Here is a 16,130-nt window from a genome sequence, read left to right as displayed (position 1 = left end):
CAACCATTTGAGGGCTCAAACATACACAAACATGTTTCTAAGTGTTAATTCATGAAAATTAGCTGAACTTGGTTAACAACAGTGGGGATTTGTGGTGCCTTTGCCTTAAGCCACTCTCATTACTTTCATCCTTTGCTCAGTTGGTATGGAAATTATTTGAGGATAGGGCTGGCTGTGAAAAAAAGCAACTTCACTTCTGGAAAGGGTTAAAGGGATTTTGAGTAAAGAGTGAAAAACACACACAGAATTAAGTAACAAACTTGGTAAGGAACAAACAGGGAATGTAAGCAGCTATGCTAGCTTCAGGTTGCAGTTTTGGTTGGCCTGAACTGTAGACTGGAAGGCTGGTTAGAAATTTAGAAATTCCACCAAGATTCCGGAAATGAGAGACACACAGAAGGGCTACAGAAACTCTTCACATAGCCTTGGCTGGTTGGGAGGCTAAATGAACATGTACGTGTAAGGGAGACCCATGAGGGCCTGACGGAAAGCAAAAGGTGAGGCAGACTTGAAAACTGCCTTAATTTTAAATGTACTCTCCCAAATCAACACACATCCACTGGCAAAGGCTGGAGGCCTCACAGGTTTAGAGAGGTGTTTGAGCACAACTTCTGACTTACCACTGACCCCTAATCTGTCTAGACACAGTTGCAACCCTAGCAAACCAGCCTAAAAAATTAAAAATAGTAATGTACAAACTACCAGGGAAACAGATCCCACAAACTAAGTGCAGGCAGACTTCTAAAAAAACCATCAGTACCCATCTTCCTTGCGGGAAAAATCCAAACAGGAGTTCCTATAACAAATGATCAAAAATATATTGGACAGTTTTCAACAAAAAGTGATGAGACATGCAGGAAAAATAGGAAAGTGTAATCCAAATTCTAGAATAACAGCAGTAAATAGAAAGATTCTGAGTGAGCCCAAATGCTGCATTTAGCCAAGACCTCAAATCAGCTATTATAGAAATGCTCAAAAAATTCAAAGAAACCATGTTTAAAGAATTAAAGGAAAATATGACAGTGATGTAACAGACAGGGTTATCTCAACAATGAAACAGAGCCTGTAATAAAGAACCATATAAAAATGCTAAGATTTATATTTTCCATATGTACCTGGTTTTTTGGTAGTTGTGTAACTATATAATTTCTTTCTCTCTTTTTTTTTGGTCACATCATGTGGAATGTGGGATCTTAGTTCCCCAACCAGGGATTGAACCCATGTCCCTTGTGCTGGAAGTGCAAAGACTTAACCACTGGACCACGAGTGAAGTCCCTATAATTTCTTACACTGGTCAATATTTTTTAAATACTTAAGAATGAATACTTGAGGTATAAGCTGTTTAGCAACTCATTATGCTTTGTAAGCTTTGTAGTAACCTTTGAATAAAGGTAAAGATCTATTCCTATAGAATTAATCAAACGCGTTAATTTTTTAGTGAAATTGTTTATATCTAACTGGGCTTTTCTGGTGGCTCAGATGGTAAAGAATCCACCTGCAGTGTGGGAGACCTGGGTCCAATCCCTGAGTTGAGAAGATCCCCTGGAGGAGGGCATGGCAATCCCCTCCAGTATTCTTGTCTGGAGAATCCCCATGGACAGAGGAGCCTGGTGGGCAACAGTCCACGGGATCACAAAGAATCAGACACGACTGAGTGACTAAGCAAAAAAAAAAAATACCCAACTAGATATTTCAACATGGTATAAAATCAAAATAACCAAAGGAAATGTTATTAAATCACAGGTGTGTAACTGTTTAAAGAATCTAATTTAATTTCCATGGTTTAGCCTTCAGTGTCTGTCAGGAATGTTTCTAGAATTATTCTAAGGGAGTAATAAAATATTACTTGATTCCACAAACTTATTCTGATACTACAATATATAAATAATTTTAATACTATTAGTAATTAATTACATTGAATACACAGTGAAATACTATTTAGTCATAAAAAAGGGGGAGATCTTGCCATTTTCAGAATACAGATGGACCTTGGTCATTACCCTAAGTGAAGTCAGACATGAAAAGACAAATACTATATGATCTTCTATGGAGAAGCAAAGAAAATCAAACTGATAGGAACAGAAATCAGATTTGTGATTGTCAGAGCTAAGGATCTGAAGGTAGGAGATTGGGTGAAAGGTATTTCTAATTAAGTTCTGGAGATATAATGTCCAGCATGGTGACTATGGTTAACAATAGTATATTGAATATTTGATAACTGGTGTTAATAAAAGTTCTCATAAGGAAAAAAGGGTAATTAGGTGAGGTGAGGTATGGTTAACTAAACTCACTGTGGTAATCTTTTTACATTATATACATATTAAATCATTTTGTTCTATGTCTTAAACAATGTTCTATGCCGACTGGTGGTGGTAGTTTAGTCGCTAAGTCATGTCTGACTCTTGCGACATCATGGACTGTAGCCTGCCAGGCTCCTCTGTCTGTGGGATTTTCCAGGCGAAAATACTGGAGTTGGTTGCTTTTTGCTTTTCCAGGGGATCTCCCAGACCCAGAGCTTAAATCCACATTTCTCCTGCATTGCAGGTGGAGTCTCTACCATTGAGCCACCAGGGAAGCCCCTATATGTCGACTATATCTCAATAAAACTGGGAAAATACTCATGTATTTATTAAATAAAATTTGTGCCTATATGCATATGTATTACCAGCAGGCAGGTTTTTATATTGACAATAAAATAATGGCAATTAATTCTATTAATAATCTATGTGTTAGTCACTCAATCATGTCCAACTCTTTGCAACTCCATGGACTGTGGCCTGCCAGGCTTTCCTGTCCATGGACTTCTCCAGGCAAGAATACTGGAGTGGGTAGACATTCCCTTCTCTAGGGCATCTTCCCAACCCAGGAATCAAACCTGGGTCTCCTGCATTGCAGGCAGATTCTTTACCAGCTGAACCACCACAGAAGCCTGATCGTCATCATCGTCATCATCATCAGTTCAGTTCAGTCGCTCAGTCGTGTCCTACTCTTTGCAACCCCGTGAATCGCAGCACGCCAGCCCTCCCTGTCCATCACCAACTCCCGGAGTTCACTCAGACTCACGTCCATAGAGTCAGTGATGCCATCCAGCCATCTCATCCTCTGTCATCCCCTTCTCCTCCTGCCCCCAATCCCTTCCAGCATCAGAGTCTTTTCCAATGAGTCAACTCTTCGCATGAGGTGGCCAAAGTACTGGAGTTTCAGCTTTAGCATCATTCCTCCCAAAGAAGTCCCAGGGCTGATCTCCTTGCAGTCCAAGGGACTCTCAAGATTCTTCTCCAACACCACAGTTCAAAAGCATCAATTCTTCGGCACTCAGCCTTCTTCACAGTCCAACTCTCACATTCATACATGACTACTGGATAAGTCATCATCATCATCTTCTATCAATTCTTTATTTGTGATTTCTTTGTTAGTGGACAGCCACTTTAAATTTAATTTAATTGGATTTTGCTGTTTTCATATTTTGTATTACCATAAATATAATTATTATAACATTTAATGAATGATTCTTTCTCAGTTTTAGTAAGACCAATCTATGCTATGGAACTATTAGTTTCCCAGATGTCCCTTAAAAGTTTATGCTACTTTCCTATGTAATAGTATTACAAATTTACATTTCTCAAACTAACACTACCAGAGAAGCAAACTGCCCACTACCTGTTGTAAACCATTATTTTACATTATTAACACAGATATACTTACTCAGTTATAAATTCAGGGTTTGTAAAGCTGAGGTTGGTTAAATGACCTTCAAGTTTAGAAGATTCATGCGTATTTAAGGCTGGGGTGGTCTTAGTGCCGAGTATAGCTCTTTTCTCATCTTTTTCAAGTGCTTTTCTCTTCCCACCATTTTGGAAATATTCTCTGCACACACTACAATGCAAAATAAAGTTATATTTTAAACAATAGGTATGGATATAAAATAAAAATGGACAAATATTACCCTTTATTAATAAAAATGGGAAATTTTCAAATTATAGTTTCATATTTTTAAAATGTCACATAGAGGTTAAGTTTGAGTACCTGTAGCACTTTCAAATTTTTAAAATTACCATACAACAAAGCATGATCATAGATTATATTTAATAAATTAGAAGTGTTTTTTCAGAAGCACAATACCAATATGTTTTGCTGAACTTTATTCTTAGCTAAAACATAGTTCCTCCAGAAGAGCTTAGATAACTCTGCTATTCAGTGACACATTCAAAAAGAACAGTAGTCACAGTTAATTTTGAGCCAGCTCTGCTGGTAGCGCAGCTGTTTTTCAGATCCCTCCTAGTTTATAAAGACAAAGGCACAAAATCAGGTTGCCAACATAGAAGGAAGAGCATAAAAATCTAGTTCAGGTAAAAATAGTATCATATTATAAAGGTATACATTCAGAAAGAACAAAGGTTTGAATATAATAGTGATTTTTATAATACCTGGAAATTATTCCTACCCATCAAGAGACCATTACTGTTTGTCCCAATTTTTATAATATAAATGAATATTAAAATGCAGATTTTTCAAGATATATTGGAAAATATAAGCCCATATCAGGTTGTTATCTAGAATCAGACACTAATGACTGGTATTAACATTAAATATTAAATGATTTTCTTCATACCTAATATGATTTTGGAGAAGGAAATGGCAACCCACTCCAGTATTCTTGCTTGGAGAATCCCATGAACAGAGGAGCGTGGCGGGCTACTATCCGAGGGGTTATAAAGAGTTGGACATGACTGAGTGACTAATACACAATACTATTTTAGGATGAATATAGTAGGGTACCATGCCTGGGTATGTAACAGGGCAATAAATATGAACCACAGAATCAACTCAAGATATTCACTAGCTATTAAAGACAAGAAACTTAAAGGAAAAAAGACTGCTGTGATTTACCTCTGGCCCTTGAGCTTATTATATGACAGGAGACACACAATTAAACAGTTAACTGATATATTTATCAAAGTTTAAAGTGAATGTGAATGGAAGCTAAACAAATCTTTCTTTACAGAGTCTTAAAGGTGGGCTTCCCTGGTGGCTCAGAGGTTAAAGTGTCTGCCTGCAATGTGGGAGACCTGGGTTCGATCCCTGGGTCAGGAAGATCCCCTGGGGAGGCAAATGGCAACCCACTCCAGTATTCTTGCCTGGGGAATCCCATGGACAGAGGAGCCTGATAGGCTATAGTCCATGGGGTTGCAAAGAGTCAGACATGACTGAGCGACTTCATTTCACTTCACTTCAAACCATTATTATTCCATATAGCTCATTCTCTGAACAAAGGTGGACTATTTTTCTCCACAGACACTGCCTGGTACAGTTCCATAAATACATAGCTAGAGAAGAACTGAAAAAGTACTTTAAAACTAATTTTTGCAAGTACAACTATGGTGTCTAAGGAAACAATGCCCATTTCTCCTCACACTTAAAAAGTACTATTAGCTCAATTTCAGTTTGCCTAAATATCTATTAAAGATGTCTTTAACTGATCCTATGGAGATTTAATTTTAACTCAAATTATATACAAGAGTTGAAACTCATTCATCATTAATCAAACATTTATTAACTACCTATCATGTGCCAGGCACACAGGTGATGGGAAAGCAAACTGAAGAAGACATTGCTGCTTTCAAGGAGCTCAAACTAGTGAAGGAGACAATTATATAATAAAGAAAATACAATTTATAAATATCTATCATCCAGTCTAAAATCAGTAGTATAAAATCTGATTTTAGAAAGATGAGGAGGAATAAATCAGGCTAGGAAGAACGTTAGTTAAGGAGGAAAGTCCTTTCCTGGTAGAGAACAGCATGAGCAAAGTCAAGGAAGAGAAAAGCATCATGGATCCTGCAGAGACAGACATCACTTCAAGGCATGTGAAATTTAAAGTGCCAGGCAGAAAACGCATTGATGGACTCATAAATGAAAAGGCCCTGAGGCCAAAGAGAGGGATGATAGCCAGGTGACACTTGGAGAGATAAGCAAACTTGAGATCATGAAAGACTGACAGGCCAATGTAGGAATGTGGCCTTTAGAAATCTTACCTAATGACAGAAGTTTACTGGTTTCTTGGAGTGGGGGTAAGGCTGACTACAAAGGTATACATCAGAGCTTTTTAGAGTGATGGAAGTGTTTTATGTCTTGACATGGTGGTGGTACATAAGTGTAAACAACTATCAGTACTTACTGAACTGTACACTAAAATGGGTGTATTTTATTGTATGTTAACTAAACCTCTGTAGGGTTAATTAAATACAGCCGTAAAACCTTGGAATTAATACTAAAAATAATACCTTTATCATATACACAAGGGTAAAAAGATTGCTTTCCTTTCTATTAGGTGGAACCATACAGAATTGCTGATATTCAATAGTTCTTGATCCACAAACACTGCAAAACTGAACCAAATTTATATGGCTCAATCTCATAATTACCCAGAAGCTAGATGGCAAAATACTTAAAGGGCTAGGATTCCAGATACTCACAGGATAATAACCACTATCTAAATACCAATCTCCATACATAAGTTCCAAAAAATATACAAATCATTAGGATAAGAGCACACACAGCTCATACCTATGGCATAACTAGGAAACTGGAATAGTACCTAATTATACATGTAATTGGAGAAGGCAGTGGCACGCCACTCCAGTATTCTTGCCTGGCAAATCCATGGACAGAGGAGCCTGGTGGGCTGCAGTCCATGGGGTCGCTAAGAGTCGGACACGACTGAGCGACTTCCCTTCCACTTTTCACTTTCATGCATTGGAGAAGGAAATGGCAACCCAATCCAGTGTTCTTGCCTGGAGAATCCCAGGGACGGGGGATCCTGGTGGGCTGCCGTCTATGGGGTCACACAGAGTCAGACACGACTGAAGTGCTTAGCAGCAGCAGCAGCATACATGTAATTTGGAGATAAAAATCTGAGGCCAACTAAGTTGGCTTTGGAATTATCCAAGTACAGAGTCAAATGAGGACTATGTAAAAGAGGAAGGTATGGTGGGATCTCTAACGTGACAAAAAAAAAACCCAAAACAGATAATACCAGCTAAGGTTTACTACCAAGACAGTCCAACTCTGAGTGGAGAAACCTTAAGAATGCAGAATGCAGTGAAATAAAGCATTAGCCACAGGGAGGCCAAAAAGAAAAAGTTTGAAAGGTGAATGAGAAGGGCTGTCGCCAAAGGTGAAAGCCTTGAGAAGGTATTATTTCTGAGGGAGAAAGGAAGCACCATGAAAAAAGCGGGTATCTCTGGAGGTGTGCTGATAAAGGGAAGGAATGAAGCAATGAAGAATAAAGAGTATACTGATATAAGTTATACCCATTAAAAAATTCATACATCAGCCAAAAGAGGACTGTATTTATTAAAGGAACTCCACTTATATATTTGTAGCAATCAAACAAGGCTCTATGGATTTAAGAAACCAAGTAAGTCACATAAACCCCTACCTATACGTCCAGAGACACTCCAACGTAATAGTCAAAACACATTAAAAAATGTCCAATAAACCCAGTAACCATACAAGTTTCTATTAGAAGGAAAGACAAATCGAAACTTTTCAGTAGATGAAAATTCTTACAAACATAAAAAATAAAAACAGCTATAAAAGAGAAGAAAATTGTAATGTAATACTTCAATGTTAATTATATATAATCAAATAATTGCAGATTTGAAAAAAACATTTCAAATCAGAGATTAACTAAAAAGCTGAGGATAAAGAACTAAATAAATAGCCAGATATTCCATGAATATGAATAGGAAGACTCAATACTGTCACTATGTTAGTTCTTCTCAAATTTATACACTCCACACAATCCCAATCAGAAGCAGAGCAAAATACCGTATCGACAAAACAAATGGCTTCTAAAGTTCACACGGATTGGCAGAAGATCCATGATAGCCAGCACGGTATTGAGGGAGAAGAACAAAGTTGGAGGACTGATACATTCTGATTTCAAGACATAATATAAAGCCATTACTATACTATTAGTAGTAATCAGGGACAGTATATTGTTGGCAAAACAATAGACAAATAGATCAGTGGGAACAGAATAGAGAGTCCAGATATAGGTACATGAAAATACACTTAACTAATCTCTGACAGAGGGGCAAAGGCAATACAGTGAAGTAAAGATAGTCTTTTAAACAAATAATGCTGAAACTGGATCCTGAATACCAAAAATGAACCTAGACACAGACAATACAACCTTCACAAAATTAACTCCAAGTGGATTACAGACTTAAATGTAAAACACAAAACTATAAAACTCCAGAGAGTTTTAAAAATTTCCAGGAGAAAATCTAGATGACTTTGGATGTTGTATCTAAAAAGTCATGGTCAAATGCAAGTCATAATCTATAAAAGGAAAAACTGAGAAGCTAGACTTAAATAAAAATACTTCTGCTCTGCAAAAGACAATGTCAAGAGAATGAGAAGACAAGTCATAGAAGAAAATATCTGCAAAAGATGTATCTAATAAAGGACTATTATCCAAAATACACAACGAATTCTTGAAACTCAACATTAAGAACATAAACAACCTGATTAAAACATGGGCAAAACACCTAAATGGACACCATAGTGAAGAAGGTATATAAATTTCAAATAAGCTTAAAAAAAGATGCTCCATGTCATATATCATTGGAGAAATAAATGCAAATTAAAATAGCAATGAGCTACTACAATACATTATTATAATGACCAAAATCCAGAACACTAACAACACTGAACGCTGTTGAAGCTGTGGAACAAAACTCTCATTCACTGCTAGTGGGAATGCAAAATGGTACAGTCACTTTGGAAGATAGTTGGTAGCTTCTTACAAAACTAAATATATTCTTCCCATATAATCCAGCAATCAAGTTTTTTGGTATTTAGCAAAAAAGGAACACTTATTTCTACAAATCACCCTGCACATGGGTGCTTATAGCATTTATTCATAACTGCCAAAATATGCCAGCAAACAAGATATCCTTCAGTTGTTGAGGTTCAGTTCCTAAGTCATGTATGACTGCAACCCCATGGACTATGGCATGCCAGGCTCTTCTGTCCTCCACTATCTCGCAGAGTTTGTTCAAATTCATGCCCATTAAGTCAGTGATGCTATCTAGCCATCTCATCTTCTGTCACCCCCTTCTCCCTTTGCCTTCAATCTTTCCCAGTATCAGGGTCTTTTCCAATGAGTTGGCTCTTTGCATCAGGTGGTCTTAGTATTGGAGCTTCATAAACAGTCCTTCCAATGAATATTCAGGATTGATTTTCTTTAGGATTCCCTGGATTGATTGCCCTGAAATACAAGGGATTCAAGAATCTTCTCCAACACCATATTTTGAAAGCAACAATTCTTTAGTGCTCAGCCTTCTTTATGGACCAACTCTCGTATCTATGTATGACTACCGCAAAAACCATAGCTTTCTCTATCCCAACCTGTGTCAGCAAAGTGATGTCTCTGCTTTTTAATACACTGTCTAGGTTTGTCACAGCTTTTCTTCCAAGGAATAAGCGTCTTTTAATTTCATGGCTGCAGTCACTGTCTGTAGTGATCTTAGTTTTTTGAATACTGAGTTTCAAGCCAGTTTTTTCACTCTGCGCCTTTACCCTCATTAAGAGACTCTTTAGTTCCTCTTCACTTTCTGCCATTAATGTGGTACCATCTGTATATCTGAGGTTGCTGATAATTCTCCTAACAATCTTGATTTCAGCTTGTTGATTCTTTCAGCCCATACATCAGTACATCACATGCACAGCAGTTAAATAGCAGAATGGCAACTATAGCCTTGTGGTGCTCCTTTTCCAATTTTAAACCAGTCCGTTGTTTCATGTCCGGTTCTCACTGTTGCTCCTTGACCTTCATACAGGTTTCTCAGGAGACAGGTAATACCAGTGGCCTGGTATTCCCATCTCTTTAAGAATTTTCCGTAATTTGCTGTGATCCATACAAAGGCTTTAGTGTAGTCAATGAAGTAGAAGTAGATGTTTTTCTGGAACTCCCTTGCTTTCTCCATGATCACCGAATGTTGGCAATTGTTCTCTGGTTCCTCTGTCTCTTCGATATCCTTCAGTAGCTGAATGGATAAATAAGCTGTGGTTCACCTAGACAATGGAAATACTATTCACCACTAAAAAGAAATAAGCTATCAAGCCAACAAAGACACAGTGGAACTGTAAATGAATATTATTAAATGAAAGATGTCATTATGAAAAGGTTCAATACTGTAATTCCAAATATATACATTGTAGAGAAGGCAGAACTATGGAGACAGTGAAAAAAAAAACTAAGTGGTTGTTTGGGGAGGAGGAAAATGGGAGTAGAATGAATTAAGAGCTGAAGCACAGGGGATTTTTAGGGCAATGAAATTATTCTGTATGACACTGTAACGGTAGACACTTATCATCACATTTTTGTCAAAACTCATAAAATATATAACACCAAAAGTGAACCCTAATATACACTATGAACTTTGGATTATAGTGACGTGTCAGTGTGGGTTCATCAACTGTAGCAAAGGTAGCACTGTATGTGGATGGTTGATAGTGGTGTGACTGCCCACATGTGGGGCAGGGTATATATGGGAACTACCTGAATTTTCTGCTCAATTTTGCTGTGAACCTAAAACTGCTCGAAAACAAAATCAAGACTATTTGAAAGGGAAAAAATGAACACAGAATAGATATCATTTGCCTCCTGATAGTACCCTAAGAAAGATACAATGTCACCTATGTGATATTCTTACTAATAAGCTTAATTTGAACCTAATTACAAAGAAACAACCATACAAATCCAAACTGAGGGACAATCTATAATTTGACTTTATAAAATGTCCATGTCATAAAACACTAAAAAAGAAAAAATCCTAAACAACCCAAATCCCTAAAGAATTTTTCCTAGATTAAAGACGACCACATGGGTAATAACTAAGTGCAATAATACACACTGAAGTACTCAGGAACAAAAGTATTGTGATTTCTTCAACTGACTTCAAACGGTTCAATACAGTAAAGGGGAAAGGAGAGGGAATAGTGGAGGTGGGGAGAAAAAGAGAAAAAAAGATACAAAATGAGACTAAAATAGCCCAACATTTTTTTCAAAACAGAAGGAAACAAAGTGAGTCAAAGGTTTTATATCTAGCCAAGCTATGCATCTTGTAACAAAACTATTTAAAAAATAGCTTTTGGTATGTAATAACTCATATAATATCATAATTATAAGATGTTTTGAAAGCATGAGCTTCATCTATGACTTCAGAGACGTTGGTGAAAAGGCTGGAGGTAAATAAAAAGCATTAAATGAATTTTAAAAGATAGTTTATAATGCTGAAGGCCACAATTCCCAATGAAGCAATGTGCTATGTATCATAGCAGCCATCTTTACAAAGCAGAAACTCCATGAAATGCATGGAGAAACAGACACAACTAAAACAGGGAACTTTAAACACATCACTGAGGTATTCTCATTTTTGCTGGTGGAATTAAATGATATAATTTCTATGGAGGGTGATGTGGCAATATCCAAGAAAATCATGTATGTATTTACTCTTTTACTCTGCAATTCCACATCTATAAAGATACAACGTCAAAAATACAAAATGAATATATACAAGGTTATTCATTACAGCACTATTTGTAAGAGAAAAAGCTTGTAAGTAACATAAGATGAGTAAGATATCTATATACTGGTGATGGTCAATTTATGTGTCAACTTGACTGGACCATGAGGTGCCTAGTCAGTCAGTCAGTCAGTTCAGTTGCTCAGTAAATATCTGTCAAACATTCTGGGTGTTTCTGCAAAGATGTTTCTAGATAAGACTAACATTAAATGGGTAGACTGAGTAAAGAAGATTTGTTCTTTTTAATGGGGTTAGCTGTATCTAATCACTGAAAGGTCTGCATAAAGGAAAAACACTGACCCTCCCAAGTATGAGATTCTTCTTGCCAAACTGCCTTTGGATTGGAACGCTGAATTTTTCCTGCCTTCAGACTCAAACCGAAACAGCAGCTCTTCCTGGTCTCAAGCCTGCTGGCCTTAGAATTGGAATTATATCACTGGTTTGGTTCTCTTAGGTCTCTGGCATGTAAAAATGAAAGGTACAAAAGAGAGTACATGACATGTACCATTTGCAGAGATAAGACAGGGTGTATCCATGTATACACATTGTATGAATTTGCGAATTTCTGCAAAAAGGAGAAAAAAGAAACAAAGAAAATGGAAGGGAGCCTCTTCTGAAAAACCCTACCTTTTTTGGTAAAGTTTTGACTTTTCAACCATGTAAATGCCTTATATTTCCCCAAGTTAAAAGAAAATAAGAAAAAATCCCATAAAACAAAGTGAAACTAACTGCATAGTAAATTGGTAACATAACTATAAACAAAAGAACTGTTTAAAGTAACTTTCAAACAGTATTCTGACTTTTAGTGAAAGTGAAAGTGAAAGTGAAAGAAAGTGAAGTCGCTCAGTCGTGTCCGACTCTGTGATCCCATACACTGTAGTCTACCAGGCTTCTCCGTCCATGGGATTCTCCACGTAAGAATACTGGAGTGGCTTACCCTTTTCCTTCTCCAAGGGATCTTCCCGACCCAGGGATTGAACCTGGGTCTCCTGCATTGGAGGGAGACGCTTTAACCTCTGAGCCACTTCATTCAGCTTATTGTTAGAAGTAAAATTGGTACTGTAATTTTGATACCATTTTATGTGAACTATAGAACAAAGCAAACATGTTATTGATATTCAGAACTAAGTCCTTCAGTGCAACAGGAGAGATAAGATAAAACAAAGAAGTTAGGTAAAAAACCTATATTACATTTGAATAGAAAATATCAGTTATGTATTTAAGACTATATATATTTTTTAACTATGTTCACTGAAAAATTCTAGAAGAAAGGACACCCCAGTAGTACATCTCGTGCCCAGATCTTAATTTCTAATTACTATTTTCCACTACAAGAAATTAAGGCTCCTTGATTCTAGGTCTTGACTGGGAAAGTAAAGATTTATCTTGTAATAGCTACCAAGACAGTGCTCAAAGGTAATGTCAATACACAGAAGCCAGCTTTGAAGAGGCTCCCACTGGCTAAATATGGAATAATTTAAACATACACATTCATAGACAAATCAAAGACTGATGGAAAAAGCAAATAACAATCCAGGAAGCTACAATAATATTCCAAAAACAAACAAAATCCACCCAAAACCAAACCAAACAAAAAAAGTCACAAAAAACTTACTTGTTACAATTGCAATCAACTATTATTGAAAACCAGTAATTAAACAGCAAGAATTACAAGTATATGCTTATTTTTACCTAGCCTTTCTATAATCATTCCCTGTTCATAAAGGAAGGTTTTTTTATTTACAGAAGAGTGACCGCTAATAAATGAAAGGAATGATATGATTAAAAAAAAACATTTTGCAACCCCAAATGGAGTAATTTATTTAATAAACAAAATAAACCTGTTACTTGAAAGACTGTTGAGAAACAGAATTGATCCACAGGCCAAAAATGCCAATCTACATATTATTTGCTAATTACAAAGGGGAAACATAAGTTTACAATGGAAGGATCTAGTAGTTACCACCGTAACCAAATGGCAAAATTTAGCATCTCCAACTGTGGAATAACCTGAATAAGAACTTGCTATCATAATGCAATATTAAGTATGCAGTCCACCTAATAAATATTTTGGCAATAATCTGAGACCTGAATCAACATTTTAGACTCAACTTTCACATTAAAAGAAATAAAAGGAGATTGAGGAAATAGTTAAATGGCACCATGAGAAAATAATCAAATAAATTCATAACAAAGACAAAAAGCTAGTTTTGGAGTAGGATACAATCACAAGAGGCCCCTGGTTGTACTATAACTAGGGGGGTGGGGTGGGGAAACCTATACAATCTGAAAAATAATGTATTAAAAAGAAACCAAGAGAACTGAGGATGCAAAGAGATCTAATGGAACTAGATTTCAAAAGGTGACCAGCCCTCCTAGGTGAAGGGATCAGAGGCACTTAGAGCATTTGCAGAAAGGGCTGGCGAGTGGTAAAGGATCAAGCCTTCCAAAGTAGAGGAATTTTGTTTGCTTAAAGGAAAGGCAGCCAAGCTTTCAATGGCAGCTTAGAATGATGTGACAGACTGGAAACTTTAAGAAACTCAAATGCAGAGACTGTTCTCCCCCTTCTCCTGCTTTCCGCCTTAGGTCTTTTTGCAAGTAAGAAAAAGGTGGGGAAGAGAAAGGACTCACTGGAGACTTGGAGCGGGACTAAACAGGCAAAATTCTCTGCACTCCTCCATGGGCGTCTTCCCTGATAGCTCAGTTGGTAAAGAATCCATCTGTAATACAGGAGACCCTGGTTTGATTCCTGGGTCAGGAAGATCCCCTGGAGAAGACATACCCATTCCAGTATTCTTGGGCTTCCCTTGTGGCTCAGCTGGTAAAGAATCTGCCTGTAATGAGGGAGACCTGGGTTCAATCCCTGGGTTGGGAAGATCCCCTGGAGAAGGGAAAGGCTACCCACTCCAGTATTCTGGCCTGAAGAATTCCATGGACTATATAGTATATAGGGTTGCTAAGAGTCAGACATGACTGAGCAACTTTCACTTCACTTCACTTCCATGGGTGTACGTCCCAGAGTCCTGCTAGACGATGGCACCTGGAATATACACACGACAGGACTCACTCTCATGGCATTTAAAGCCAGAAGTGAACTGAACTATCTAATGAGGTAATCCAGTTTCAACCCAGCTTAACTCCTGATGAGTTCAAAGTGTTCAATCTCTCATCTCAGCTGGCCATCAGAAAAAAGCATGCCCTCTCTGGGTAAATAATATTTAAATATTTACCCCAGACTCTTCTAAATACTAGGCTAGTGTATATATTTTTATGATTACCAGACAGACAATGAAGCAGGAAAAAATGATCCCTGACCAAAAGAAAAAATGGCCAAAAGAAACAGACCCACAGATTAACTTTATGTTGGAATAAGCAGATAAGGACTTAAAAATAACTATTATAAATTAAATTACATGGAGGAAAATATTAACTGATGAGATGAAAACATGGAGAACTTTAACAGAAAAATGAAATCTTTAAAGAATAGCCAAATTATTATAGAAGAATCAAGGAAGTCTTGAAAACATCTCTCTTGGTAATAATAAAATAGAATAAAAAGCCAAAAAGAAAAATTGGTAAGGATACGTAGAATATTTGAAAAATGCCAGCAATCACTTTGAACCAACAATTAAAAAAAATACAGAATGTGGTATATTTTACAAATCAACTAACATTTCTTTAAAAATTCAATGTTAGGGAAAACAAAAACAAGAACCTAAAAAAATCTAACTACCATACATGAGCCTTGATTTAGGGAAAATATTATAAAGAATGTTTTGGGGATAATACCAAAAATCTGAATTTATGAACTAGATATTTTAGGAAATTAGGAAATCACTGTTGATTGTCTTAATGTATTTACAGTATTATGGTTATGTAGAAAATGGAGATGAAATAGCATGTTATCTGCAATTTACTTTCAAATGGTTCAGGAAATGGTGTGTTTATAGTTTCCTCTGTGTGGAGAGTTAGAAAAGGGAAATTATTTTATTAAACATACAATTATAGCTTTATATAATGTTTTGTTTCTAACTTAAATACTTCATATTACAAATAAAATTTTACTCATTTTTAGAAGGAAATCTTAGGTATAAATTTCTTCAAGCTAAACAGTCAACAAAAATCTCAGCAGGGTAATGTCAGTAAGTCTTATTTCACATATCAAATTCCTCTTAAGTTTTAAGTATAAATACTGGAAGCAAACTTTTATCAAACCCCACTTAAAGTTCATCTTAGCTTTCAGACTGACACTGCCCTCTTAGAATCGTCAGTAGGGAAAGGAAATACATATAACCCCAGTTAGAATTATGGATAACTCATTTCCAAATTCTATATTGTTTGAAGTCTTTTTTCACTCCCAAGTTTCAAGTTTAAGGTAAAGCCACTATAACCTCTCTTGTGTTTACTTCCCATAGTAAAATCTTTTTAGTATATTTTGCCACTGTTCTTTTTTGGCAGTTTGATCTAAATTCTTCTTAATGTTTGTTTTTAGCAGTTTGACCTAAAAATGACCTCTTTCAGAACACATGG

At 36.5% G+C, this 16,130-nt stretch overlaps 1 protein-coding gene across 1 annotated transcript in view; it reads right to left on the bottom strand.

The window, feature by feature from the left end:
- The window catches only part of SAMTOR (S-adenosylmethionine sensor upstream of mTORC1), a 75,973-nt gene that overhangs the window by 41,865 nt on the left and 17,978 nt on the right, over positions 1–16,130 (bottom strand). The window contains exon 3 of the mRNA XM_068973457.1: positions 3,706–3,876. Coding sequence (XP_068829558.1) covers positions 3,706–3,876 — 171 coding nt within the window. The remainder of the gene's footprint in view (positions 1–3,705; positions 3,877–16,130) is intronic.

This window comes from Capricornis sumatraensis, chromosome 5 (assembly GCF_032405125.1).
Source record: "Capricornis sumatraensis isolate serow.1 chromosome 5, serow.2, whole genome shotgun sequence".
NCBI classification, from domain to species: Eukaryota; Metazoa; Chordata; class Mammalia; order Artiodactyla; family Bovidae; genus Capricornis; species Capricornis sumatraensis.
This window is presented reverse-complemented; position numbering and strand designations above follow the sequence as displayed.